Consider the following 26,452-nt stretch of genomic DNA (forward strand, 5'->3'; position numbering starts at 1 on the left):
GATGTGAAGGAGAGCATAGACTGTATTTTTATGTTTTACAGTTTTTTCTGTTGCTAAAGACTCCACCCACATTGCCATACTACATCAAAGTAGTAAAGTAATAGTGGAAAAACAGGTTTGATAGTTCATCTACAATAGAAATTTCAGTTTTTATTATAGTGGGTCCACAGTTTAAACCACAATGTGAATTTAAAAAAAACTGTTTCACTTGTCTGCTCACTTTAGATCACATTTGGCTGTGTGTGGCCCACAATATAAAACTAATTTGACACCCCTGATTTAAATGATGCTCAGTTAGTACTAAGGAGCACAAAGTGTGCTAAGAAAAATATCCCCCCCCTGACCATTACACCACCCCTAACACCAGCAGCCTGGACTACAGATGTAAGGCAGGATGGATCCATGCTTTCATGCTGTTTACACCCATTCTTTGACATGCTGTGAATTCACATATGCTCTTTTGCATGCCTTGTTTGTAACAAGCAGTGATTTGAGTTACTGCTTCTCTCCTATTGGCTCAAATGTGTCTCATCAGTCTCCTCTGACATCAACAAAGCACTTTCACCTAACATTTACACTCAAGAGATTTTCTCTTCTTCAGAGTCATAATTACATTTATTGCCAAGTTTGCACGCAAACAATGAATTTGTCTTGATGTTATGTTGGAAAAAAAAAATAACAAAAAAACCCAAAACACAACACCCCAGAAATAGAATATATACAGGTTAAACTTGAAAAAATTCATTTATGTCAGTAATTCAACTTAAAAGGTGAAACTAATATATGATATAGGCTCATTACATGCAAAGCGAGATATTTCAAGCCTCTATTTGTTATAATTTTGTTGATCATGGCTTACAGCTTATGAAAACCCCAAATTCAAAATCTCAGAAAATTAGAATATTACATGAAATCAATAAAACAAAGGATTTTAAATAGAGAAGTGACAGTTCCTCTGAAGAGTATAATCATGCATATGTACTCAGTACTTGGTTTGGGCCACTTTTGCATGAATTACTGCCTCAATGCAGCGTGGCATGGATGGTATCAGCCTGTGGTACTGCTGAGGTGTTATGGAAGAGCAGGATGCTTCAATAGCAGCCTTCAGCTCTTCTGCATTGTTCGGTGACATGTCTCTCATCTTTCTCTTGGTAGCACCCCCCATAGTGCCCCTATGGGGTTGAGGTCAGATGAGTTTGCTGGCCAATCAAGCACAGTAATCCAGTGGTCATTGAACCAGGTTTTGGTACTTTTGGCAGTGTGGACAGGTGCCAAGTCCTGGTGGAAAATGAAGCCAGCATCTCCATAAAGCTCGTCTGCGGAAGGAAGCATGAAGTGTTCCAAAATGTCCTGGTAGACGGCTGCGTTGACTCTGGACTTAATAAAGCACAGTGGATCAACACCAGCCAGATGACAGTGCTCCCCAAATCAACACAGACTGTGGAAAATTCACACTGGACTTCAAGCATCTGGATTGTGTGCCTCTCCATTCTTCCTCCAGACTCTGGGACCTTGGTTTCCAAATGAGATGCAAAATTTGCTCTCGTCAAAAAAAGAGGGCTTTGGTCCACTGAGCAACAGACCAGTTCTTTTTTTCTTTAGCCCAAGTAAGATGCTTTTGATATTTGTTGTTCAGGAGTAGCTTGACAAGAGGAATACGACATCTGAAGCCCATGTCCAGGATCCGTCTGTGTGTGGTGGCTCTTGATGCAGTAACTCCAGCCTCAGTCCACTTCTTTTGAAGGTCCCCTACAATTTTGAATGGTCTTTTCCTGACAATCTTCTCCAGGCTGCAGTCATCCCTGCTGGTTGTGCACCTTTTTCTTCCACACCTTTCCCTTCACATTTTCCCCTTCCACATAACTTTCTATTTTGGGCCTTTCCCTCCTTATGGAGGGTGTCAATGATGGTTTTTCTGCACAACTGTCAGTAGCCGTCTTCCTACTGAACCAGACTGAGAAACCATTTAAATGCTCAGGAACCCTTTGCAGGTGTTTTGGATTAATTAGCTGATTACAGTGCGACACTTCGAGCCTACAATATTGAACCTTTTCACAATATTTACATTTTCTGAGCTTTTGAATTTTGGGTTTTCACAAGCTGTAAGCCATAGTCACCAAAATTATAACAAATAAAGGCTTGAAATATCTCTCTTTGCCAGTCTATATCATATATTATTTAAAAAAACAAACTTTGTTAAAACATTGTTTATTTTTGCTGAATCTGGTGATTCTGGAGGATGATAGATATTTGAGTTAATTGCAAATCAGCTCTCCAGAAATGATAAATGTACTCATGAAACATAGCTGACCTCCAGTGGTTTAGTTAAACAACAGCAAGCATGAGATCAGCACAACATACTGTAGTGTTACAGTCACAGAGCAGGAACTGAACGTGTGTCTGTTGAGTCACTTACACTTAGAAACCTTTAAAAAATTATGTAAAATTTAATGTATCCCAAATCTATGTGACAGTGATTAATTAAACTGTTAATCTGTCGAAAACAGACAAACATCTGTTCCTCCAGCCAGAGCCTCTGATCAGTGTATCCTCTTTATTTATTGGTTTATTTTGGAGGTGGTCAATTTCCAGCACTTTTTTTTTTATTTCTTTGACCGAGAAAATGTTGACATTTGTCAGAAAAAAGTGTTCAACTAAAAATCATACAAAATAAATAACTTGCTCATCAGACATGTATTATTATTTTTATGTCTAACAGACAAAGTAAGAGTAGCATGTTTGCTTTTCTTTCCTTTTGAATACAAGAGATTTTATTTTATACATATACATATAGTCCCCTGCATTGTGTTAAACTACCCGCTGTAAATGATTCTGACCCAACACACCGTGTTTCAGTTTGTTTTGCTTTTATTGCACACTCCTGGTTTGGCACACATGGCAGCCAACTTTCCAGTCAGCTGTGCCATCTCCTGCCCTCAGGTCCCCAACATCAATGAAAAAGGAAAATCCTCATCAGCACAATCACATCCACCTGTCCCTCCAACCTCCCTGGCACCGCCCCTTGAGCTCACTGCACCACCCCTTCCCTGCAGCTGAGCCAGGGATCACACCTCAGCCACACCCATCATTTCTTAATATTTTGTGACGAAGACGGGAAATAGATTTTTTGAAACGTGCAAGTATACATAGAAATACAACACAGAAGGAAAAACTAAAGTCTAAACAATTGAAATGAGCTTGAAAGTCAATATTTGCTTTGACCACCTCTGTTCTTCAGCACCGTCTGAACTCTCTTAGTCAGGATTTCCTGTCATTTCTTTAAGTAGTCTTCAGGAATAGTTGTTCAGGCTTCTTGAAGGACATTCAAAGCTCTTCTTTGGATGTTGACAGCCTTTTGTTCTGTTCTCTGTCAACAGGATCCCACATTGCTTCAATAATGTTGAGGTCTGGGTTCTGGGGACCAGTTGTGTTCCACTGAGCATTGTCCATCCGGGTCTGCTTTTTTAATGCCATTTTTGTTGTTTAAAGTCTGTCAGCACTTGGAGGCACTTCACTGGCCTGAGGTCCTAAGCAGTTATCTGCCTTGCCTGAGGGCAAACAGCACCTCTGGGAAAGAATTATATGTTTTCGTCTCAGGCTGTTCATAACAAAGTGCGTAAAGACACAATCTGATCCTTTGCCAAGTTGTCTGTTATGTGTAGACCCAACACTGATTCATCCCTTGACTCGGGAGCCTTTTTAATGTTTGAATGAGTCACAGGTCAATCTTAATTAGCTTTGCAAACAAAAACATTCTTCTGAAAATGGTTACAAACAAGGTCTGAACTGAAAATGAGTGAAAAAGTAGCCAATTCTAAAGAAAACTTTGATAGACCTCCAGAAAGCCTGGGGAACTATCGCTCAAAACCACTTATAAAAAGCCTGGCTCCTTGGAAGTAAAAAATAAAGAAATGAGGGATGACTCAAGACTTTTCTCAACATTTTTTAAACGTTTTACACTTTTGAATAATGTTGCCGCTTTGGGTAGTGACAAAGAAGCTAATGTTTATCGGGTTTTCATAAATTTAATCTGATGTGTAACGTCATCCTTTTATGATTTGTCATATTTTAAGATTTAACGATCTTAATCTGCAAAGCTTCTGCCAGTCACAGCGGCTCGAATGTCCAAAGTTTCCTCTCAAATACAGCAAAATGGCAATACGAAGTAGCAAAACTTTAACGAAACACTGCTTATAGTACAACCACCCCAAAATAATGACATGGTACAGTAACCACTTCCTGCTGTTCAGCAGGCAGGATTTCTGCGGCCTCCTCGGTTTACTTTCTGGATGGATGAGCTCAGTCGTATAGAAGCAATCAAAGCAAATGTGGTGAACAAATTATTCTCAAATTGGTAAAGTTTTCATAGATCATTTGAGATAAATATATTCACACTGGACGCTGTGTTTATTGCATTACTGAGGAACTCTTTCTGGTTAATGTTTGGCTTTGTGATATCTGCTAAGAGGACATAAAAACCAACAAGCCAGGTAAATGGTGCCATAATCCTTCTTGAACATTTATAACAGGGGATTTAAAGCTAAAGGAGGAGATGTAAAAGGGAGACTTGTTGCTACAACACTTTTTAGATTTCCTTCTCCCTCTCTCTGTTAACCTTGTTTCACTTGTACCCATTAAACATTAGCCCCAAATGCATTTATATAGAGAGAATACAACAGATATACAGATTACATAACGGCAGACTATTGAACAGATATGGAAGAATAATAAAATAAAGTGGTGTCATCTTATCTTAATATTTACAAATGGAAAGAATGCAAAATGCTGATCAAGTTTTCTTTGAAGCATTTATTGATGGGAGGGTGATTTCCACGATATCTGGTAACCTTTGCTCAAACGGGATACCACCAAAGATCTCACGCCCTCATCCAGGTTGGCTCTTCCACAGATCCGTTTGCTACCCGCGGCGGACTTTGTCCTTCTCTCTGATGAGGAAGTCTAAGCTATACATCGACAAAGTGCGGGTTTAAACCATGAGCAGAGTTTGACTGGAAGCAAAAGCAACACATAAGGATCTAACAACAAAAGGTAAGAATTGGTGACAATATCAGCAGTACACTGGATATGTCTTTATTGTTTGTCTGAACGATGTACGGCGAAGGCTTGCTGGAAGGTTGGACTTAGTTCTTCTCTTTATTCACGGCTATCAACATAATTTAAAAACATACTTTTCAAAATAAAATTTAAAGAATAAGGGAAAATTATTTAAAATGAATTCATGGTGTGGGTTTGAATCCTTTAAAGGCTTAATGATTTTGGTTTCCACTGACTGTCATTACGACACTTTTCCACCTAACCAACTACACAACATATGTCAGTCAGGATTTGAACTTCATGTATTCTTCATATGTCATTAATCAAGATCTGATTTAAGTGTTCCCTTAATTATTTTGATGTTTAGATATGTATATAGTGAAATCACTTAGAACATTTAGTTGTATCATATTGATGTGTTGTGTTCAGTGTGTTTGGTCATGTGTCACTGCAGGTGTGCAGTTGTGATGTAACTGACCACATTTCTGTGTTACCACAAGACTGATTTCTTGATCTATTTATAATTCTCTGTGTTTTAATTTAATTTTCATTCCTATAATTAGCTCCGACTTAACACAATAAACCTGTAAAAGTGCAAGATTTATGGGTTTATTTCAGATGACTCCACTCAGATAGTTTCCACGTATGACGTGTGTATGATTCATGTGATATTCCAGGTGAGTCCAGTCAGCATGTTCAGGAATAACAGCCCCTTTGGCTATGATACCAGCAGCTATGCAGACTCACTCCAGTCCAAGTATGTATTCTGGCAATTTTTTTTATCTGGGCAACAATCAATTGGCTGATTGCTTTATTCATTTATTTTATTCAAAGGTTCAAAGGTTTATATTTAATGTTTTGTTTTTGTTTTTCTGTGACAGTGGTTATTCCACGATGGATGAAGCCCCATCACGGCTATCAAATATGTCGAGGCCAAGTGCAAAATCAATTTACTGTAAGTAAACATTGCTGTTAAACGTACTAATAGGTTTTAATTTCATATATATAACTCTGATTTATCTTATTGGATATTTATTTCTTTTATGACCTTATGCAACTGATCATTTCACTATGCCATTGCTGCCTTTCCATCCAGCTTTAATTGTATTTGTGAAAGAACATAAAGACCTGCTTTGTGTTTCAGCAGTGCAGAGGCAGGAGTATGCAGCATCAATAAACAAGATGATGGGCAACTTTCAGTGCAGAGTGGAGGTGGAGTATTAAGAACATTTTCTATTATACATCCAAATGTACGGCCGTCTCTGGATAGTGTCCAACTTCTGTTTTAATCCCTCTGTGCCACAGCACCTGTTCACCTGTGACCTGGACGGGAAGGAGCTGAAAAACATCACAGACTGTGTGGACCGTTTGAACCTGCTGGAGGAGATGGGTCATGTGTGGGGTCAGAACATGCTATTGGAGGTGCAAGGCACCAAAATGATGCTCACAGACATTGAAAACAAGGTAACAACTACAGCGCAGTTTACAATAAGGCAAGGCAAGGCAAGTTTATTTATATAGCACAATTCAACAACAAGGTGATTCAAAGTGCTTTACAGAGACATTAAAAACAAAAACATGATTTGAATTTGATTAAAACAAGCAAACAAGTCTATTTAAAGTGGAATGAGTTAATTGGATGAGTTATCATCACATTAAATTTGTGCCAATTTGCATAAATGTCTGATATCAAAAGTATAGTAAAATGCAGACCCGCTGTCATGTGTCATACAGGCGGGTTGAAAGTTCTGGGTAGGGCTAATAACATGGAGAGACAGGCAACCATGTGTATGTCAGTAAGAGGAAAATGCACATTTGCCAGTAGCGTTTCACCTTAAAACACTTTAAAACCGTATTTATTTATTAGGGCACACTAACCAATAAAGTAAAAGCAAACCTGGATCAGTTTATTTTTAATACATTCATTTACCTATTTTCAGTTTCTCTAGCAAAACATAAAAACATGAGCTGTGAGTCCAGAGGTTATTCACAGTACTGTTTAATGATGTTCAAACTTTTATCCTGCAATGATAGAAGCTATAAAAACATGTGAATCAACAACACAACATCCTTTGTGATTACTTTGTACTTGCCACTTTTTCAGGAGGAGCTGGAGTCGATGCCTCTCAGTGACATCCAGGAGTTCAACGCTGTGCTGGACGCCGGGGTGTTTAACTCTCTGCTCACAGTGTCAGTCCAGGCCAGGAAAAAACGCAACATCACTGTCTTCATGTTCCAGTGTGATGATGTCAGGGTGAGGGCAAACTGGCCGAGACGGCTGCCATCATGACTCATATCAAGTGAAAGCAAAGGGCAAGTGATTTTCTAACTCTTTCTTCTGTTTTTTTACAGGCCGACTACGTTGAAAAATATCTCTCACTAGCACTGGCACGCCGGGGACAGAATTCAGGCATCAAGTACTGTAAAATTTCTGTGTCCATACAATTTAATCTTTATTACAGTTTTCTTTGTGAAACTGTATCTCACCTTTTTTTTAAAATCAGAAATGAAGTAGTGAAACCTGCAGTAGTCCCTAAACCCAAAGAGCCAGAGCCTGCAGCTGAACCAGCGTGGCAGTGGAGTGAGCCTGACTATGGTGAGGTTGTGACAGCTTACATGGTGGTACTGATGCACTGGCTATTGGTGTGATGATGGTGTATTCATCCTCTTTTTCATCCGTTTGTGGTTGTGTGTATAGAAGAAGACCATTTGCATGATCCTGACATGTTACTGCCTGAAGATGAGGAGGATGACGAGGAGCCCTTCATGCGTAAAGACGTATCTCGTTCATACACGGAGCTGGACAGGAATGTGGTGAGTTTTCTTTAGGAGAAGTATATTTTGCTTCTTTTTTGCATGCTTAAATCAGAAAGCATCTTTAATAACATCTGATAACATCTTTTCTCAGTGGCTTTTTTCTTTCTTGCAGGATATGTTGAATCATATTTTAAGTGACGTTGAAATCTTCATGGGACAGTTAGCTGCAGCAGAAGCTAAAAATGCAAAGAAGAAGAAGACAAAGAAGAAGAAGCAAAAGGGGAAAGGTCATTTCATGCAAAAATGAAAAGCACACTTGAAAAAAAATCGCATATTGTGTGAAATTCACAGCTTCCAGCAGCGCCTGGTTTAACTCAATTCAGTTTAATTCAAATAAGTGTTATTTATGTAGCGCCAAATCACAGCAACAGTTGCCTCAAGCTGTTTCATATTGTAAGGTAAAGACCCCACAAAAATACAGAGAAAACAGAGAAAACCCCAACAATCAGAGGACCCTCTATGAGTAAGCACTATGGCGACAGTGGGAAGGAAAAACTCCCTTTTAACAGGAAGAAACCTCCAGCCTAGACCTATTGCAGGTCTAGGCTGCGATAACTAAGGGAGGATTCAAGGTCACCTGATCCAGCCCTAACTATATACTTTATCAAAAAGGAAGGACCTCTATTTTTTTTTAAATTTAGTATTAAAAATATAATTTTAGATGTTATTGTTCTATTTAATTTAGAACATACTGCAGGCACAGCTGTGAGTTTCCCCTTTGGTCTATATTCATTATATAATTGTCGATTGCTGTGGGCTGGCTGAAATTACAAAGACTTCAAAAACATAGCATAATCTGTATCTAAACAAATCTATTGCCTTTACTTTAAACTCTATATTTATATAAAAATACATTTTATTCTAATAAATATTAGCAGCTGTGATGTCTGCATGTTTATTTAATTATTTATCTTTATTTGTTTTGTTATTTTACAGTCATGGACAGCATGCCCACTCAAGAAGAATTTGAAGACTGTCTCCATAAAATTAAATTTGGCTTAAACCTGCTGGTTTGTTTCCCCCTTTTCTGTTAACACAATATCATCATGCTGTGGGTCTGTGTGTTGTTCCCGGTCACTGTGTAACATACAGTATGTGCGACATCTTTCTTTTGACAGGGGGAGCTCAATGGAAAGATCAACAATCCCAGTGCTCCTGAATTTGTCCACTCCTTTTTTGCCTCGTTAAAATTCGTAAGTGACTATTAAAAACATTTTTGGCATCATCTTTAGAATTTCGCAGCTCTGTTTCATCTGTCAGTCTCTCCATAGTTTATGGGTTTACTTAAGAAAGTGCTTTGACAGAAAAGTACAGAAAAGGATACACACACATACACAGGTGCGCGATCACAAATATAACAGAAAACATAAATTAATTAAATTAATGATAGTCTAGAGTGGGCAGTGAGGAAGAAATCTAAGGGAAGATAGCAAGGACATTTAAAAAATCGCATGTAACAGAGCTGCTTAAAAGCAGGACTAAAAGAAATTGGTTTTCAAAGTAATTTCTTCAAAGCCGACTCTCCTCACACAGGTCATTCCAAAACTGAAGCACCCTGACTGCGAAACATAGTTAAAAAGAAGTTTTTTCACAGGACTGCACCCCATGATTCATTAGCTTGTAGAACCACTTTTAGCACTAATTGTTTTGTGACTTTATGACTTTATCAGTCTCTCACATCACTGTGATGAAATTCTGGCCCACACTTTTTTATAGGGTTGTGTCAGTTAATTGAGCGTTGTGGGCATTTTATTTATGCGCAGCTCTCTTAAGCATTTCAGTTGGGTTAGTTTGGAGGTTGCAACACATCCATTCTTTTCTTTTACAGCTGTTCTGTTTGAAATATGCTGCTCTGCTCGGGATCATGGTTACACAGAGGGCCTCGTGTTTGACTTCAAAATACTTTGCAGTTCATGGTTGTTTCAGTGACTGGTTTCCAGGTCCTGTGGCTGCAAACGAGCCCAAATCATCACCCCCCCCATCGCTGTGCTTGACAGTTGTTATGAGGTGTTCATGCTGATATGCTGCGTTTGGCTTTTGTAAAAATGCTGTCACATAAAGAACTGTTAATGAGTGTTTAAACACTGGGAATTAACTTAACTGGGGATTTGATTCTCATTTTCTCACTGGCTGGACTTTAAACTGCACAGACACCTTCTGCTGTCATCTCAGCAAGCCTTCCACCTGCTCAGGGTGGTCTGTGCACACCACTATTCCACTGGACTTATATTTGTTATTAATTGTTAATGCCCTCATCAGGTGGTGTCACACTGTTCTGAGGTTCTGCCGCCCAGCATTGTGGCGCCGTTGCTGACGCCTCAGTGTATCCGTCTCATGAGTGAAGAGGCGTCCACGGAGGAGGACGAGCTGTGGCAGTCTCTGGGAGATGCCTGGAACATTCCCAGGTGTAACAAGACATCTCTTATATTTTGACTTCTTTTTGTTTACAGCCAAGAAAGTGTCCTGTTAAATGTCAGCAGGGTAATCAAACATGTACTCTTACTGTTATCAGTACCCAGTGGCCAGAAGATGATGAGGACATCCCAACCTACACCCCGCAGTTCTTCGATGGCTGGCAGCCCCCTGAAGTCACTGCAGAACCTCCCCCCACTCCACCTCTGACCAGACAGAAGAGTGCACCCAAATCTGTGGCCAGACCAAAGAGCTCGCAACCTGCACCCAGTAAACCAGTAACCAGGCAAGAGAGCCAGCAATCTGCACCCAGTAAACCTGTGAGCAGTCAGAAGGATCGGCAACCTGCGCCCAGTCAGGTAAACGAAGCATTCAAGTATCTTCTAGTTACTTAAATAAATAAATAAATAACACAGATATTCACATCAATGCCATTTTCTTCTTCCACACAGACGTATGCCAATTGGAAACCTACACGGTACGCACGAACACATAAAGGAGTCAACGATTCAGTGCAAAGTGAGTGTTTTTGATTTTGACTTTTTTTCCCAGCTCAATGGAGCCAAAACTGCGAGAAGTGCGTGTGAAGTCTGACTTCATCTCAAGAAACCAAAGAGAGCTCACCGTGAGAAAAGGAGAAATAGTTCAGGTATCAGCAAAGTGACTCATCCAATTTTTCTGTCCCTACCTGCATTTGTTTTGCTAACTGCCCTCCATATTTGCTTTATTTGTGCCTACAGCTGCTGGACAAGACCAAGCAGTGGTGGAAAGTGAGGAATGACAGAGGGGAGGAAGGCTTTGTCCCCAGTAATATCCTGAGCAATAACAATGAGCAACCTGATGAAGAGGTTACTACTCAGCAGACACAAACACGTTACGGTTCACATTAAACTCAGTGTTGTAGAGACACACAAACACTGAATTATTCCGAGCGTAAATGATAGGAAATAAAAAGCATGTTTGTGTAGGATTAGACTTTTGCCAAGCCACGGGTGCTAATGGGAATGATCCCATTCCTGTTTCATTCCACACTCCAGGAAACTGGGAATTTACTATAAATACAAGAAACAGTATGTGTAATGTGTCACTGCTGAGTGTTTTTGCCCTTCTAATTTGATGTTTACTTGTGTAAAACAAAGCAGAAACCCCAACAAAGACAGGAAGTAAAACTTTCAACTGTGTAAAAGAGACCAGGAATTACAAAATAAAGCAGGAACGGACAAGAGCAAAAACCAATAATCATATAGTTTACACTATATAGCAAGCTGTATGTGCATTTTTATCTTCATACTTACTTAAAGTAATACTACTTTACACTTAAAGTAATAATACATTATCGTTCCATTTTCAAAGGAAATTGTGGCCTCTCCTGTCCTAACGAAGAGGTCCAAGCCTGCTGAAGTGAAAGCCTGGCTCGAAGACAAGGGCTTCAGTAAAATGTGAGTACAACCAGAATTTTTCACTCTCTAACGTAATGAATTGAATGTGCGGGTGACCTTGGTGTTAGTTTCTGGCATTTACTATCCAGTGTCTGCATAAAAAGAAACATGAAGGTCAGAAAGATCAGCTGAAATATCTGGGAGGAGGGACAAATGTGGACAAACAGGTCTCAGAGGTGGATGATCAACCTGCTGTGACATGTGCAATCATCTCTGTTCTCCTTCATATTAATATAAGTGTTATAAATAATCAAAATTATCGTAATTTTCATACATTTCAGCTTTATTTATTCAGTTTTCAGTCTGTTAAGTAACAACCTTAGCCGAACAACAAAACACGGCATATTAATGTATACTTTATTAACCCTGTAGGAAATTGCTTAGTCCTCTGCATTTAACCCATTCACTCAGTGAAGCAGTGGGCAGCTACCAATCCAGCACACGGGGAGCAGTGTGTAGAGACGGTACCTTGCTCAAGCCCCAAAACTATTCTTGGCAGCGGTGGGATTTGAACCCACGCCCCCAAAGACACTGGAGCCTTAATCCAAAACCTTAGACCACTCGGCCACGCTACAGATTGCAATGTGTTATTATGTACTTAATCCAAAAAGCAGAAGCACCGTGTGAAAATCTGAGTTCTCCCTTACCCTCTTAATCTCTATGGAAGCAGTAAGTATTATCCAGGTGCTGCTAATCAAATGCACATCAGCAAGTGTGAGCAACTCTATAAAAGCTGAAGTCTTGGCAGTTTGCATTGCCAAGACATAAGCAATGATCTCATTTTCAAATAATTTGAAGTCTTTCACTCTACGGTGAGAAAGATTCTTCGCAAATGAAAAACATTCAAGATTTTCCAATCTTGCCTGGAGTAGACTTTTCAACCCAAGGTCAGACCATGCAATGCAGAGGAACTGCAAAAAATCCAAGACTCACACTTCTCAGACTCTACAGGCCTCAGCATGATAAATGTAAAAGTTCATGACGGCACAAAGACTGAACAACTATGGCTTGTTTGGAAGGGTCGCAAGGAAAAAGCCTCTTCTCTCTAAAAAGAACATGGCTGCATGGTTTGTGTTTGCCAAACCACAAGACTTCTGTAACAATGACCTTTTGACAGATGAGATCAAAATGTTTGGCCACATTTGGGAAAACCAAACACAGCATATCAGCACAAAAAACTAAGACCTCATACCACCCGACAGCACGGTGATGGAGGGGTGATGATTTAGGTTTTGTTGGCAGCCACAGGCCCTGGGTATGTTGCAGTCATTCAATTGACACAACATCCTCTGAGTACCAAAGTATTCTAGAGTCTAATGTGAGGCCAACTACCTGATTGGCTGAAAGTAAGTGATGCAACAATGATCCCAAGCACAGCAGCAAATCTACAACAGAATGACTGAAAGTGAAAAAATAAAGGCGTTGATCCAAAGTCCAGACCTGCAACTGACTGAAATGCTGTGGTGGTACTTTAAGAGAGCTGTGCATGGACAAATGTCTTCAATGTAACAGAAGAGTGGGCCAAAATTCCTCCGTAATTACACGAGAGACTGTTAAAGTCATACAGAAAATGATCACTTCATGTTATTGTTGCTAAAAGTGGCTCTGCAAGCTAGTGAATCATGGAAGGTACTTAGCTTGGCTATATAAATCTGCAGGTATATAAAGACACAGTTGTGTTTACTGCTGCACACTAAGCAGGTTTTCCAAAGTGTGAGAAACAGATCAATGTTATTTATCTCGTGCAGCACTGTACGCTGTCTCGGCGTGGTGAGCGGCACCACGCTTCTGGGCATGACCAGAGAGGAGCTGAAGGTGATGTGTCCTGAGGAAGGAGGCCGAGTCTTCTTCCAGTTACAGGCAGTCAGGTCGCAGCTAGCCGTAAGTGACAAAGCACTGCTTCACTCGTTTCTCCCGTCCATGTGGAGTTTCTATAGAAGCATGCTGCATGTAGCACAGACAACTCTGCTCTGTCTTTTGTGAACACTTTAGGCTGCCAGTTAATGAGACCAGTGACGGGACATCAAAGGGGACAGAAGAGGACCAAAAGAGGTCACCAATGATCAGACTCTGAAAACTTTGAGCTTTGAGTTTACAGTGAATACTTACGTCTCGTTTGAAATCAATTAAATATGCTAACAATATATATATATATATATTATATATGCTATTATTCTTTGTCATTATAACATGCATTCAAATCTGTCGTGTTGTCGTCTTGTGTAATATCAGATCAGAAATCGCTTGAATTCTGTAATAAAAAGTTGGAGTCTAATTTGTCACAGCATGACCTGTAAATAAAAGTGTGACACAAGCTGGGTGAATTAACATGCTTTATTTTGTTGTCGAGTCATTACACGTGAACCTCAGAGGCATCTGAATCTGTAAAACTCTGGCAGTCCATCTCAAGCAATAAGGCTACAGATTACAGATTAATGGACATAAAATCAGGCAGAATTTAAAAAATGATAATAATAATAATAATAATAATAATAATGATGTCTAAACAGTTACATGGCTGTAAAAACAAAGAAAAAAAAACCTCAGCTGAACACAAACACACACTGAGTACCAGAATACTTAGAGCACTATGAGGTTAGTAATGTAAATGATGCCGAACACGTTATCCGGATTGTGAACTGTTAACGCCGTGTTTGAATATATGCCGTGTTTCTGTGTTGGCTCCCACTCAGTGTTACTCGACTTCACGTTTTTTTCTCTCTGACCCTCATGTGCTACTATTTACTGAGCTCAATCTCCGGTATATATTGAAATATTGGTTTTAATAAAACAATACCAGAAATGTGAGCTTCTCAAGTAAAAGGAGTTGTTGCTTTTTCTTTTTTCCTGACGGTTGGCTTCAATATATTAATTATATGAGTAATATATTAATTTGAACCATGCGAAACTATAATGGGACTTATTGTAGTTTTCAGTATGTCAGCAGTTGATTGCTGTGAGTTGCAGTCTTGAATACTGCTGCTGGGCTCCAAAAAGACATGATTTGTGAGGTAGGGTGTACTATATGTTGGACATTATTAACATAATAAACAGTAAACAACACGATGTAAAGGTGAACGGATAGAAACCGAACAGGTGGAAAAGTTTTAGTTAATCAAAAAAACTCCCATAATCACAGTGCAAAATGTTACAGAGCAGTCAAAAATGAATATTCAACAGAGCGAGTAAAAGGCTAACATCAGTGTAGATGTAAAATCCATCAGTGTTTTGGTTCACGTGGAAATGTGCAAGGGCCAAAGTGTTCACAGACACTGCTGGAGGTGACGTTTGCCTTTAGAGTAAAAAGTACCAACTTTGACACTTTACCTGTTACATTTGCATTGAAATGCTGAGAGTTCACAGGAATAAAAACAAGTGAAGAATAACGACTAATGCAGTAATAAAGAGGCCGAGCAGACACTCTGTGTCCACTTAGATTCAAAAAGCAATAAACAGTAATAAAACCACACTGGTAAAACTATGTTTATGACATAACACTAATCCACAACGGTCAAAGAAAACAAATCGAAGTGTCAAACCTTCACATCAATTACATAAAATTACCCATCTATGTATTGCCTTTAAAAAAAATACACTCTTTACAGAAACTCCCACAGTGACATTTCCACAGAGCTTCACTTACGTAGCTACGATTTATAGCTGAAAAATGACGGATTCTCAGTTTTTATTCTAACCACCTCTAAAGCAAACACTTACCTATCCTAATACTTTACAGCTGGTTATTCAAATAAAGCCTGATACTTTCTGACTCGTTCTCTTCTAGTCTTGGCATCAAGTCTTACTCGACTGGGGTTTAACAAGAACGCTTGCAGTCTGATGGGAGGTCCAGTGGGAGGCAGTGTGATGTTATAATACAAAAATCCCGAGGTGGGTGATACCAGCTTTGACCAGGTTTGGGGCAAGTTAAAAAAAAAAAAATGCTACAAGTACTATGCAAATGTCTTAACCATGTCCCAGCATGGTTTGTGAATTCGTACATGGTGAAAAACTCCGAGTACAAACCTGCTTGCTACGTTACAAAACAGATTCTGGATTGAAAGCTGGTCGGCAGCCCTGAATTAGTTTAGATGTTTTACATTAAAGCTTGCTGTAAACATCAGTCTCATTCTCTCCTGCCATCCATTAATCATGCAGACATGCAAATAAAAAAATCATTTACATACTCACAGAACCGGTAATAGATCCTCCTAAAGGCCAAAGTAAAAGCTACTTTACACTGAGCATGCAGCTAGGTGGTTTCAGCTAAACAGTGTGAAGCGCGTATATGCTCAGTGTTTATCGACTGAGGGAAAATAAGCAGGCGAGAAAGAGAGCATGCACTGCTCAAAGCTAAAAATGAAAAGGCACTGTGAAACCTTGGCTGGGTGCATATGTACAGTGCATTGCATGCAAAGGGGAAAAACCTCTGTGACTGTCTAGCAAAAGGAATGAGAGTGATCAGGGCCCCGAAGTACATACAGAGGGGGCTTCGTGGTCACAGTGAGGTCAAAGTGAGAACTCATCCACATTTTTTTGTGCTGTGATTAAAATCTACAGTGTCTCTCTTTCAGTACACAAACATCTCATCATTTTTGACGAGGTCGCTTCGTTCGCTGCTTAAAGAGTCCCGTTCGCTTCAAGGAATGTTTGCACCAGCCACAGAAAGTCTGCTTCTCTCCTCTCAACTGTGGAGTTTTTTTCTTTCTGCACTGACTGAATCATGGAAGAACGATTCTAGAAAGTGCAATTTAGCAAGTATATGATTAAAAACCACACCAAGCAAGACACACGCAGCTATGATTTAGTGCTGCAGCATTCAGTAGACTAAACAAGATGCCCGTCAAAGTTTGTTGTGCAGGTAAGTCCAACCTCCACCAACAATCAAAGCGTGTTATTCCTGCAAAAATGCATCACTAATTCTTCATTTGTGTGTAATCAAATGAAAGAACAGAATGACTAAGTATGGAAGAGGCTAAGCAAAACAGGGGAGGTTTAAATGTGCTGGTTGTCAGCGTAAATACTGCAGCTACTACTATGAAAGCATGTTACTAATTAACAGAAAACACCACAGGGACCATCTGATGGCTTTGACAGGACAGGAATACAAACACACGTTTCCCTGCTGTTCAATCTCAGAAAACCCTGATGGCAGGCCCTGCAAACCTTCATGGAGCTGACTCAGATTGCAAACAATGGACATTTGGGGATACTTTCAATAAAATAAAACATGGCTGGATGTCCCCCCCCCCGCAATATTAAAGTAAGTGAAGCCTAAGTGTTCTGGCAGCACTGTATTCTTGGCTTTTTCATAGCTGTGCAGCTGTCATACTTGTACAATTGTTGTGGCGGTGTTTATGCTGCTCTCACAGCACATCTCTTCAGTGTCATGCTGAGTGGACCACGGGGTTGGGGATTTTACAGTTTGTCAGATTTCAGCGCCGTCCCGGGAAAGAGCCCATGGTGAGAGAGTCCTCCTCGTCGATAGCGTCCAGCTCGTCCGTGCGCACAGCGTGAGTGATGAGATGAAGCTCCTCGGTGAGCGTCTCGCTTCGGTACGCCACGCGGATGTCCGGGACATTGGTGCGGCGGATGTCGTTGCTCTCAGGACCTTCCTTAGCGTAATTTGGACCCAACCAGTAGCTTTTGGCCTGGAATTAGAGGAAAATACATGAGTGGGCATTTTAAAGTCATTTTAGAGTCAAAAGCATCTTTCTGTGCAACTAAAGAGCCCAAACAGACTGTATCTCTTACAATGATTTCAAAGATGCCACTTTATTAGGAACACATGGGCACATAAATGCAATCCAATACTGGTCAAAAAAAAAAAAGTTTAGTGTAACAAAGTTCTTTATGTTTATAGTTTTAACTCTGTGACACTGGTGTTCAGTGTATGTGGGTGATGGCACTTCGCCCTCTTGTGGTGGCTCTGTGTGTGTGTTTTGCTGTGTTGCAGGGTTTCCTCAGTCGAGCTCAACTACTGTACCTCCACTTGCCTGTAGTCCATCGTGCCTGCACCATACCTCGTTCTGAATGTTTTAATTTATTCTTAATTCTTTACATTTTTCTTTAGATTTGTTTCAAGATTTATTAATAACTGTCAAGTTGGTCTGTGGGATGATCATTAGTTTTTGGCATTTTTGCCTTTATTGGATAGTGGAGACAGACAGGAAAGCGGGGAGGAGAGAGGAGAGGACACGCAGAAGGTCAGACTCAAGTTCACTCTTGCCCTGTGGCATGTGATCACCTGCTTACCCACTGAGCCAAAGTGGCGCCCACAATGATTTTAATTTTTTGAAGTCCTGCACCACATTATATAAAAATGTATTTCTAACCTAATGTTACATTATTTAACGCTGAGCAATAAATTAAAGATATTTTTAAAGTGTTTCCACAACATAAACCTTGTAAAGGATACTATTTGTGATTAAACTACAATATTTTACTGACTTGCAATGTATTGTGTGGATATGTGCAGTACATACATATACATGTGATCCCTGCTACACAAATACATGAAGAGAGCTTTAAATTACTTTACCTTGTGTGAAAATCCACTCATGAGGACACTGTTTCTTGCCAGCTCACACATGTCACATGAACTTAGTTTCCACACTTGAGTGGCGATGCTGTACTCCTCCATCAGAGGTTCCTGGGTCCAAACAAGCAAACATGGAGATTTCTACTATTTGCTTCTATAACTTTTCACACTGTGTGCTTTAAGTGAGGCCATGTGTGGATTCATACCAACCTTGGTAAAGTGGAACTGGAGAGGATCATCGGTGGACAGGGAGACCATGAGGCCTCTGGACAGATACTCTGGCAGTGGGTTTCGGTGGTAACTGAGGAACAGGCTGTTGTTGCTCAGTGGTGACATGGCAATGCCGACTTGAGCAAGGTAATAAACATACTGCAGCACCGGAGCCTGAGGTCAGACAAAGGTGAAAAGCAACAGAGACAAAGAGACAAATCAGCAAATACAGCTGCAAGCTACTGTGGATTGGCAGATTTGTTTTGATTATTCTTGCAGAAGCAAAAAAACAAAAAACACACCACCCACACAGTCACACTAAACTGAAAAACAGCCTCTCATTTTTTATTTATAGCATATAGGGTTAGATCTGTAACTTCTTTGAAAAATTAACTCATTTTCTGTCTTTTTTTTTTCAATCAAGCAATCAAGATGTGATTAAAGTGTAGTCTTTCAGCTTTAATTCAAAGTATTATATTAACTCTTTTGGAATTAAAGCGATTTTTAAACATAGTGCCCTATTTTAGACGCTCAAAAGGAACTGAACAGCAGCTTCATGGCTAGATGAGGCCTGCTCCCTTTAAACAGATAAAAGATCTGGAGTGAAATCCAAGCCTTGATCTTGATCTGTTAGTTTCTCCTCAATGTGAAGTCCAAAGACATGTGGGAAAGGGGAAAAAAACAGCTCACAATCCAAGGTATACCACATCATCTGATGGAGGCAATGTTTATAAACATGAGCATGTATGGCTTACAATAAGAGAACCATGTCACTAGTGTTTATAGATGATGTGACTGCTGATAGAAGCAGCAGGATGAATTGTGATGTGTACAGGGCAACCCTCTCTGCTCAGATACAGACCCATTAACAAGCAGCAGCTGAATGCAGCCGTAGCAAAGGCCTAGCAGAGCATCTCAAGGGAGGAAATGCAGCACTGCTTTTAAGTCATTGTAGGGACTGGAGTCTGAAAATGGGGGACTATGTATAAAAAAACAGTTATTGCAGTACTTTTGTTAAATGCCTCTAATTTAAGCTGAAAGTGTTAACTTTAAATCAAACAAACAAGATTTGATTTAAAGTCCTTTGCATTTCAAAGCAAAATTATACAAAAAAACCCAAAACAACTATGTCAGTGTTCAAAATCCTATGGCCATAACTATAAGTGTCTCAGTGTCTCAGTAAGGTCCTGAGCCATCAGGACATCTTCAATGCACTTTCACTGTACAAATCTCCAAATTTTCACCATCCACTATATATAGCATCCCTATGATGATGATGAAGGTGGTGGTGTATCAGGTCAGAAGATTTCTTTTCTATTTCAGCTGCTATGATGGCAATTATAGCAAATTTGAAAAAAATGCCACTTTGCAACCACTAATGGTTAAAAAACATAATATAATATAGACCAATATAACAAAAACAACACACCAAGCTAAGGACCCCTGGTGCCCTGTTAATGTTTTTTAAACCTGTAGTGTTGATGCAATGTCAGCATTACAAATCCAAAGTTCGTAAGCTACTTTGTTATTTTATGATGATAAAGTGAAAAGAAATTCCACAGCAGTCTTTCAGAAACAATCCCCCGTGTGGTGTCCTGACCTTTCTGAGCAGCAGACCATGAGAGATGTTCTCTGACAGCATGAAACCCGACACCAGGTGGTGGATCGGCCCCGCTTCCCCACAGTGAGGTCGCAGCACAAACGTATGGAAACCTCGCCGTCTGAATCCAGTTAAAAAAGCAAAACTTTATTTATTTGTCATTTATGATTTTAATGAATCATGTCTTTAAACTAACAGATATGCTAAATTATGTAAAAAAGAAAAAGAAAAAAAGAATCAATATATCCATTTACCTTCGCAGGTGGTTGAGCACACTCATGTTGGCATAGGTGTAGTAGAGGTAGTAAGAGTAGGGTGGGTTGTCTTCTTCTGTCCAGTTTGCTGGAAGCGGACTGTCGAGATTGAAAATGTGGTGCTCAGGTTTGGACTCATCGTCCACGCTGTCAAAGCCCACCACCTATTAAGCCACGAAAGCGGACAACAACATAATCATTTAGTGTCTTTAAGTACAGATCCTGATGCGGTGAATTCCTTGTGAAAAGACACTCACATGCTCCAGGAAGAGATGCAGCTCAGGATGACTACGGGGGTCGATTGTGACTTCAAACAGAGGCATAAAGATGTTCTCCAGCATCTCCTGGAAATTAGCCAGCTGCTTCTTTGTGTGGTACACGTCACTAGAAAGGTGGGGATTGGACAGTAAGCTGTGTCCGGCTGTAATATTTAACTCAGCTTTGTTTTCTTTCTGCTTTTTAAAGACTTAACATTCCAAGCATAGTACAGGTCCTTACCTAAATCCTAGTCCTAATGTCCTGATCTAAATGCTAATGAAATGTCCTTGTGTCCTTGGTGTATTTTTTGTAATCTGCTGCGTACTCTCAATCATTTAATGATGAACCGTTGGAGGAACACTTACAACAGACGGGGCACCTGGACAAGCCAGCGCACATTATCAGAATACACGCTGTGCTTGACAGCCCACTGAGCCAACTTGTCCCATTCATCTCTAGAGCGGCCGTAGATGGACAGACGGAGCTCAGAGTTCTGGTACTTGCTCTCCTCTAGGTCAAACATCACCTCCTGGACAGATAAAGCCAAAAGAAGTGGGTGTGAATACTTTCAAGGATTATTTAAATAAGACACATACAGTACCATACAAGTATCACTTCACACCTTAATTATATGTGCGAAATATTTCCCTTCGATGTAGTTGTCTGTCTTGATGAAGATCTCTCTGAGGATGGATTCTCCAATGGGGTTGTATTTGGCGTTGAACTTGTCAAACCGATGAAATGTGTTACGGTCCTGATGAGTTAAAACAAAATTAAATATTATATCAATTTTTTTTTTTTTTTTTTACTACATGTATCACACAGTGCGTCTTAATATATATATAGTGCTGAAATGCTCCTCTCTCTCACCGCGTGCATGTCGAGCGTGTCTACACTCAAATCGAAAGCAGTCAGGTTCATGCTCTCAAAAACCTCCTTGAGGGTCTGACCACGGCCACGCTCAATGTGAACGATCTCCTCAGGATATTTCTTCATGGCTCTCTTAATGAATCTCAGCAGGTGCTTCTGGTTCATGCAGGATGAGGCGTGTATGTGTGTGTCCACCTGGAGTCAGGTCAGAGCAGGTTTAATGTTCGAGCTTCACCAAAAGCAGTTATTTATGCAGCAGGATTAGCTCTCTATGAAATTGTTTAAGCATTCTTTTAATGTAGGTATCTATATTTAACTGTCACTTGTTGACTCTTGCCTTTCTGATGTTGTAGAAGTCTCTATGAGGAACTTTCTTCTGAGCTGCCAGCTCCTTCATCTCGTTCAGAAGGATGTGCATTTGAAATTTAGAGCTTAGGTACTGCAGGCGACGGTAGCAGAAAGACTTCCTACAGAGGACACAGGGACGTGTTATATTTAGACTGTGCACTGAGCCATAAAACAACTCATCCTTCAACTCATATTGTTAAAAGAAAAACTCACACTGGCCCATTGATAATAAGAGCCATCATCACATTCATGTCTGCAATATACTCTTTAAGGTCAGGATACGGCAGGTCAAGTTCTCCACTTCTGAAAAGCAGAGTGATTATAATGTTATACTTTATACAGACAGAGTTGCTTGAAAAATAATGTCATTATGAAGGTGCAAACAGATCATACTTATCCATGTTGGTTTTCTTAGTGTAGACATGGACTACCCCGTCCACCATCTTGCAACCATATCCTGTGTCTGGTGGCATGTTATTGGGGTCCTGATTGTCGTAAGGGTGTGTTTCAGAAACAGGTGGATGGACAGGGGCATCTGGAAAAAACAAAAAACAAAACGGGAAATGGATATCAATCATTTTTTTCATGCTACAGTATTACATAGGTATAAAATATATATGCTACAGAAACTATAATTTTTTAATGCCAATAATAATGCTCAGATGTAAGAGGTATTTTTGTTACACAGTTCACCTGGTGTGTTTCTGTTTTCACTTGGTCTAGTTTTTACCAAAAAAGTTCAGATGCAATTATTTAAAAATCTCGTAAACCTGCATTTTATTCAACAACATAACAGAGACAACATTTCAAATGTTTAAACTATGACAATGTATCATTTTAACAAAAAAATTGTTCAGTTTGGATTTCAAGGAAGCAATACATCTCAAAAAAGTTGGAATAGGGTCATGTTTAATGTTTAGCATCACCGTGTAGCATTAACAGACTTTTGGGAGTGGAATGATGTCCCGTTTTTCTCTGATAAAAGATTCGAGCTGCTCAGCACTCCTGTGTCTGCTTTGTTGTATTTTAATTAAATGCTGTTACAACTGGTGAAAGGTCTGCACTGCAGACAGACGAGATCAGCACCCAGATTCTTGTAATATGAAGCCATGCTGTTGGATTAGATGCACTATATGATTTAGTATTGGCATGCTGAAATATCCGAGGCCTTTCCTGAAAGACATCATCTGGATGGGAATGTATGTTGCTCTAAAGCCTGTGTGTGTGTGTCATCTTCACATGTGGTTTGTTCTTTGCACGACAGAGCTTTAACCTGCATTTGTGGATTGCACAGTGAACTCTGTTTACAGACAATGATTTCTGGATGTGTTTTTGAGCCCATTCAGTAATTTTCCTCGACAGCATCATGCCTTTTTTTGCCTAAAGAGATCACAGAGATCAAATATTGGTTTTTGGCTTTACCCTTGTGTGCAGAGATTCCTCCAGATTCTCTGAATCTGTTTTGAATGTTGATGATATTGTGTGCTGTAGATTAAGATATTTAAAATTCGCAATTTTACGCTGACGAACATTATTCTACAATTTTTTTTAAACTTTTATTAATCTGCAAAAAACAAACAAACCAAAAGTCTGCTTATTTGCCTCTCTCGGACGCTCTTTTTTGAGTTGTCTGCCATCAAATTCAAAATGAGCCAATGTTTTTCATGAAATAGCAAATGTCTGTTTTTCTGTGTTCTATTGTGAATAAAATATGGGTTTATGGGATGTGAAAATAGAATAGAATAGCTTTTTATTGTCACTGTTACAAGAACAATGAAAGGCAGTTTGGCATTTCTCCATGTGTGAATCATTGATCTTTGTTTTTATTCTCATTTTCAGCATCCCACCATTCTGGGAATTGAGGGCTGTGGCAATGTCCATCAAACCAGAGAAAAAGTACAGAAAAAAATCTTCAGGAAATTCAATCACTTCTCTAATCTATAATTAGTCTATAATTACTGTTTGACGTCTGTCAGTCTTTTTGAAGGCTGAATGAGCCGATTAGCTTTTGTACCTGTGAAACTTCTGATTTTCCACAAAATCTGAAATGTCATTGTAGTACGGGAAATATAACCATATCTTGGTAGTTTGGAAAGCTACTATTATAAAAGAACTATTATTTACAGTGTAAAGGGGAAATAACTTCGATTTGTAAGGGGTGACAAGGGAACTTGTGATTATTTATTTTACTGACATTATTGTTCTGCCAATTATTTTCTTCATTATTTGACTGTTTGCCAGTAAATCTCAGGGAACAAGTCAAACGTAGCTGCTTTTTGTCTATTTATGAAGTCAAGTCCAGCTGGTTCAAGTATGTTTTCTGGCTCCGTCTTTCTAATGAAACCTTTGCTTTTTTCTGCCTAGCTATGCTGAATGTTTGCATGTTTTACCAGCGTCTACAGGGGTCTCTGGTACATCTTCATAAATTCCCAGATCCAGAGTCTTCATCCCAAGGTCCTGCAAGGCATGAGCTGTAGTCTTACAAAAGTTCTGCAGGGAACGGTTTATGTACTTCTCCCGGATAAATAGTGCCTTCACAACACACTTGGCAGCATCTACTAGGTCAGTGAAGGGCACCTGGAAATATAAATAGAAAAGTCATGAGCAAGGATGCAAATGAAACAGATTTGAGTATTTTATTTTCACTCCTGATACATCTAACTGCCACCACCTTGTGCAAATTGTCACTGACTCTCTATGCTCTCATACTGACTGCTAGGGTCTCTAATATTGTCTTTCCCTTGCGGTATAAACTTTGAGGCAACTGTTGTTGTGATCTGACACCAAATAAGTAAAAGTGAGATGAACTGGACTGAATTATTTTGCTAACTATTGTTGATTATTTTTAAATCCTGTAAGTAGCGTTCAGCAAACCATTCTCACCCCACACTTTTCCTCTCCAGATATTGAGACCCGCTGGTACTCTCTCTCCATCGGCATTTCTCGCTCCTTAATGGCATCATCAACAGTGTCCACACTTTTGTCTTTCATTAACCTTAAAGGATAGAGGAGGGGGCAGAGGAGGGGAAGTGCAAGGGCACACAGAGTGGTGAGATGGAAGAAAAAGGTAAGTGACTGCTTTTTTACAGACTAATAACAGGGCAGTCCAGTCAGTCGAAAAACGTTTAGATCACTTGATTTAAAACCTTTTTTTCATGTTGGATACATTTAAAACATTTATTTATGGTAGATTATCCATTAACTGAAAAAAACAAGACAGGTTTGCAAACATTTTACAGTAATAAGATGAGGATTTTGTTCTCTTCAGTTCTAGAGATTGAAATCCTAGGTATAGAAACGAAGACAAACTGACTGAGAATGGGTAACAATGAGATGTCAGGGTAAAACCCTTAACAGTTAACCCGTGAAGCTGCTCAATGACCAGAACTCTGTGAATAAGTCAGGATTTACAGGAAGTACAAGTTTCTTTATTGAAGAAACCCAAAATTTTTAAAAAGAGGGGATACAAAATGCCCGAGTACCATAGATGCACTATAGGGAGTTAAGTGACTTTGTTCCAGTAAGAAAAGCAGCTTGGAGTGTTTCAAGGTTTTCTGCACAGTACAGGTCCATAACAAAAGCAGCAGAGAGCACCAAAGCTTCAGATTCTTTAATCAGATTGTCTTTAATCAGCAGCAAGCACACAGAGAGCTCTCCTACATCACAAATAAACCTTCAAATACCTTTCACGCTACTTCTGTCTCCTATCACATTTGTTCCATAAGATATTGAATCATTGCTACACACTAATTTACCATGTTTGGTAAACCTAGCTCTTTTAATAAAAAGTTAAATAAAAGGTCACAGTATCCATTTCTAAGACATATTAAGTCACCAGCAGGGGGGAGACGTAGTCCATCTCAACGTGGCAAAAATCACTGCCACTGGTTTTGGAAAAAAGTACTTTCACTGGGTTAGCAAAAACTATAGGCTAGGTATTAATAAATATTATATTAAGGATGAAAATTAAATGTCCAGAGGTACAGTGCTATGCAAAAGTCTTGAGCAATCCCCTCATGTCTTTATATTTTCTTAGGAAAATTGGAAATAGATGTAGAGATCCATAAATATGAAAACATTTTAAAGGGGAAAAACAGGGTTTGTACAATCATAATGAGCTTGAAAGTCAATATTTAGTTTGAACACCTTTATTCTTTAACACAACCTGAACTATCTTAAGCAATATTTCCTAAAGTAGTCTTTAGAAATCCAGACTTCAAAGCTATTCTTTGGATGTTCCCACATTTCTTCAATAAGGTTGAGGTCCGGGATCTGGGGAAGCCAATCTATGACTGAGTGTTCCACTGTCTGGTTTTACTGGATTGCATTGTTATGCTGAAAAATGAAGCTGTTGCCAATCAGATGCTGGGTCAAAATCTGATTGAGTTTCTGAGTTCATAATTCCATTAAATTTTGATAAGATCCCAACTCCACTGACTGAAATTCAGACCCAAACCATCACAGAACCTCCACCATGTTTTACAGATGGCTGTAGACACTGTTGTTTCTTTCTCCTCATATTGAAACTTCAGATTAGGAATTCATGACTATATAATATATCCTGCCATGGAGTGTGTGTAAATTGGCATATACCAGCATTTTTCTCCCTGTTTCCTTTCTGTAAGAATGTTTTTAACACCCACCTCACCTG

The 26,452-nt window shown here is 39.5% G+C and overlaps 2 protein-coding genes and 1 non-coding gene across 8 annotated transcripts in view; 1 reads left to right on the forward strand and 2 right to left on the reverse strand.

The window, feature by feature from the left end:
- Nucleotides 1-4,953: 4,953 nt before the first annotated feature.
- On the forward strand, nt 4,954-14,035 carry eps8l3a (EPS8-like 3a). Of its 2 annotated transcripts, none has more exons than XM_039612187.1 (20): nt 4,954-5,049; nt 5,733-5,812; nt 5,937-6,010; nt 6,200-6,267; nt 6,361-6,519; nt 7,160-7,309; nt 7,408-7,472; nt 7,560-7,651; nt 7,754-7,869; nt 7,985-8,099; nt 8,809-8,882; nt 8,991-9,065; nt 10,132-10,277; nt 10,385-10,643; nt 10,737-10,762; nt 10,837-10,933; nt 11,025-11,132; nt 11,638-11,723; nt 13,472-13,604; nt 13,716-14,035. In XM_039612187.1, exons 2-20 carry the CDS (start codon nt 5,748-5,750, stop codon nt 13,725-13,727), a joined length of 1,920 nt encoding a protein of 639 aa, XP_039468121.1. In that variant the 5' UTR covers nt 4,954-5,049; nt 5,733-5,747; the 3' UTR covers nt 13,728-14,035. The 2 variants fall into 2 exon arrangements, with proteins under 2 accessions (XP_039468121.1, XP_031613075.2); XM_031757215.2 differs by having other exon boundaries at nt 6,203-6,267.
- On the reverse strand, nt 12,217-12,298 carry trnal-aag. The gene has a single exon. It is a non-coding gene; the product is annotated as a tRNA-Leu (tRNA).
- Nucleotides 14,036-14,039: 4 nt separating the features above from the next.
- LOC116333810 (AMP deaminase 2-like) overlaps nt 14,040-26,452 on the reverse strand; it is a 35,606-nt gene continuing 23,193 nt past the window's right edge. For all 5 annotated transcript variants that reach the window (XM_039612186.1, XM_031757075.2, XM_031757074.2 and 2 more), the window contains 14 exons: nt 24,685-24,796; nt 24,192-24,378; nt 22,195-22,336; nt 22,015-22,104; nt 21,791-21,920; nt 21,454-21,648; nt 21,206-21,337; nt 20,949-21,112; nt 20,583-20,709; nt 20,326-20,489; nt 20,072-20,192; nt 18,472-18,645; nt 18,262-18,372; nt 14,040-17,371 (listed from right to left, as the gene is read on the reverse strand). In XM_039612186.1, coding sequence (XP_039468120.1) covers nt 17,156-17,371; nt 18,262-18,372; nt 18,472-18,645; nt 20,072-20,192; nt 20,326-20,489; nt 20,583-20,709; nt 20,949-21,112; nt 21,206-21,337; nt 21,454-21,648; nt 21,791-21,920; nt 22,015-22,104; nt 22,195-22,336; nt 24,192-24,378; nt 24,685-24,796 — 2,065 coding nt within the window. In that variant the 3' untranslated portion in view covers nt 14,040-17,155. The remainder of the gene's footprint in view (nt 17,372-18,261; nt 18,373-18,471; nt 18,646-20,071; nt 20,193-20,325; nt 20,490-20,582; nt 20,710-20,948; nt 21,113-21,205; nt 21,338-21,453; nt 21,649-21,790; nt 21,921-22,014; nt 22,105-22,194; nt 22,337-24,191; nt 24,379-24,684; nt 24,797-26,452) is intronic.

The sequence above is a fragment of the Oreochromis aureus genome, linkage group 5 (genome assembly GCF_013358895.1).
Source record: "Oreochromis aureus strain Israel breed Guangdong linkage group 5, ZZ_aureus, whole genome shotgun sequence".
In the NCBI taxonomy this organism is placed as follows: Eukaryota; Metazoa; Chordata; class Actinopteri; order Cichliformes; family Cichlidae; genus Oreochromis; species Oreochromis aureus.

Coding starts and splice junctions, on each gene's coding strand:
- eps8l3a (XM_039612187.1), top strand. CDS start 5,748: ATGTTCAGGAATAACAGCCCCTTTGGCTATGATACCAGCAGCTATGCA. Junction 6,520..7,159: donor TCACAGACATTGAAAACAAG/GTAACAACTACA, acceptor CCACTTTTTCAG/GAGGAGCTGGAGTCGATGCC. Junction 7,652..7,753: donor GTGGAGTGAGCCTGACTATG/GTGAGGTTGTGA, acceptor TTGTGTGTATAG/AAGAAGACCATTTGCATGAT.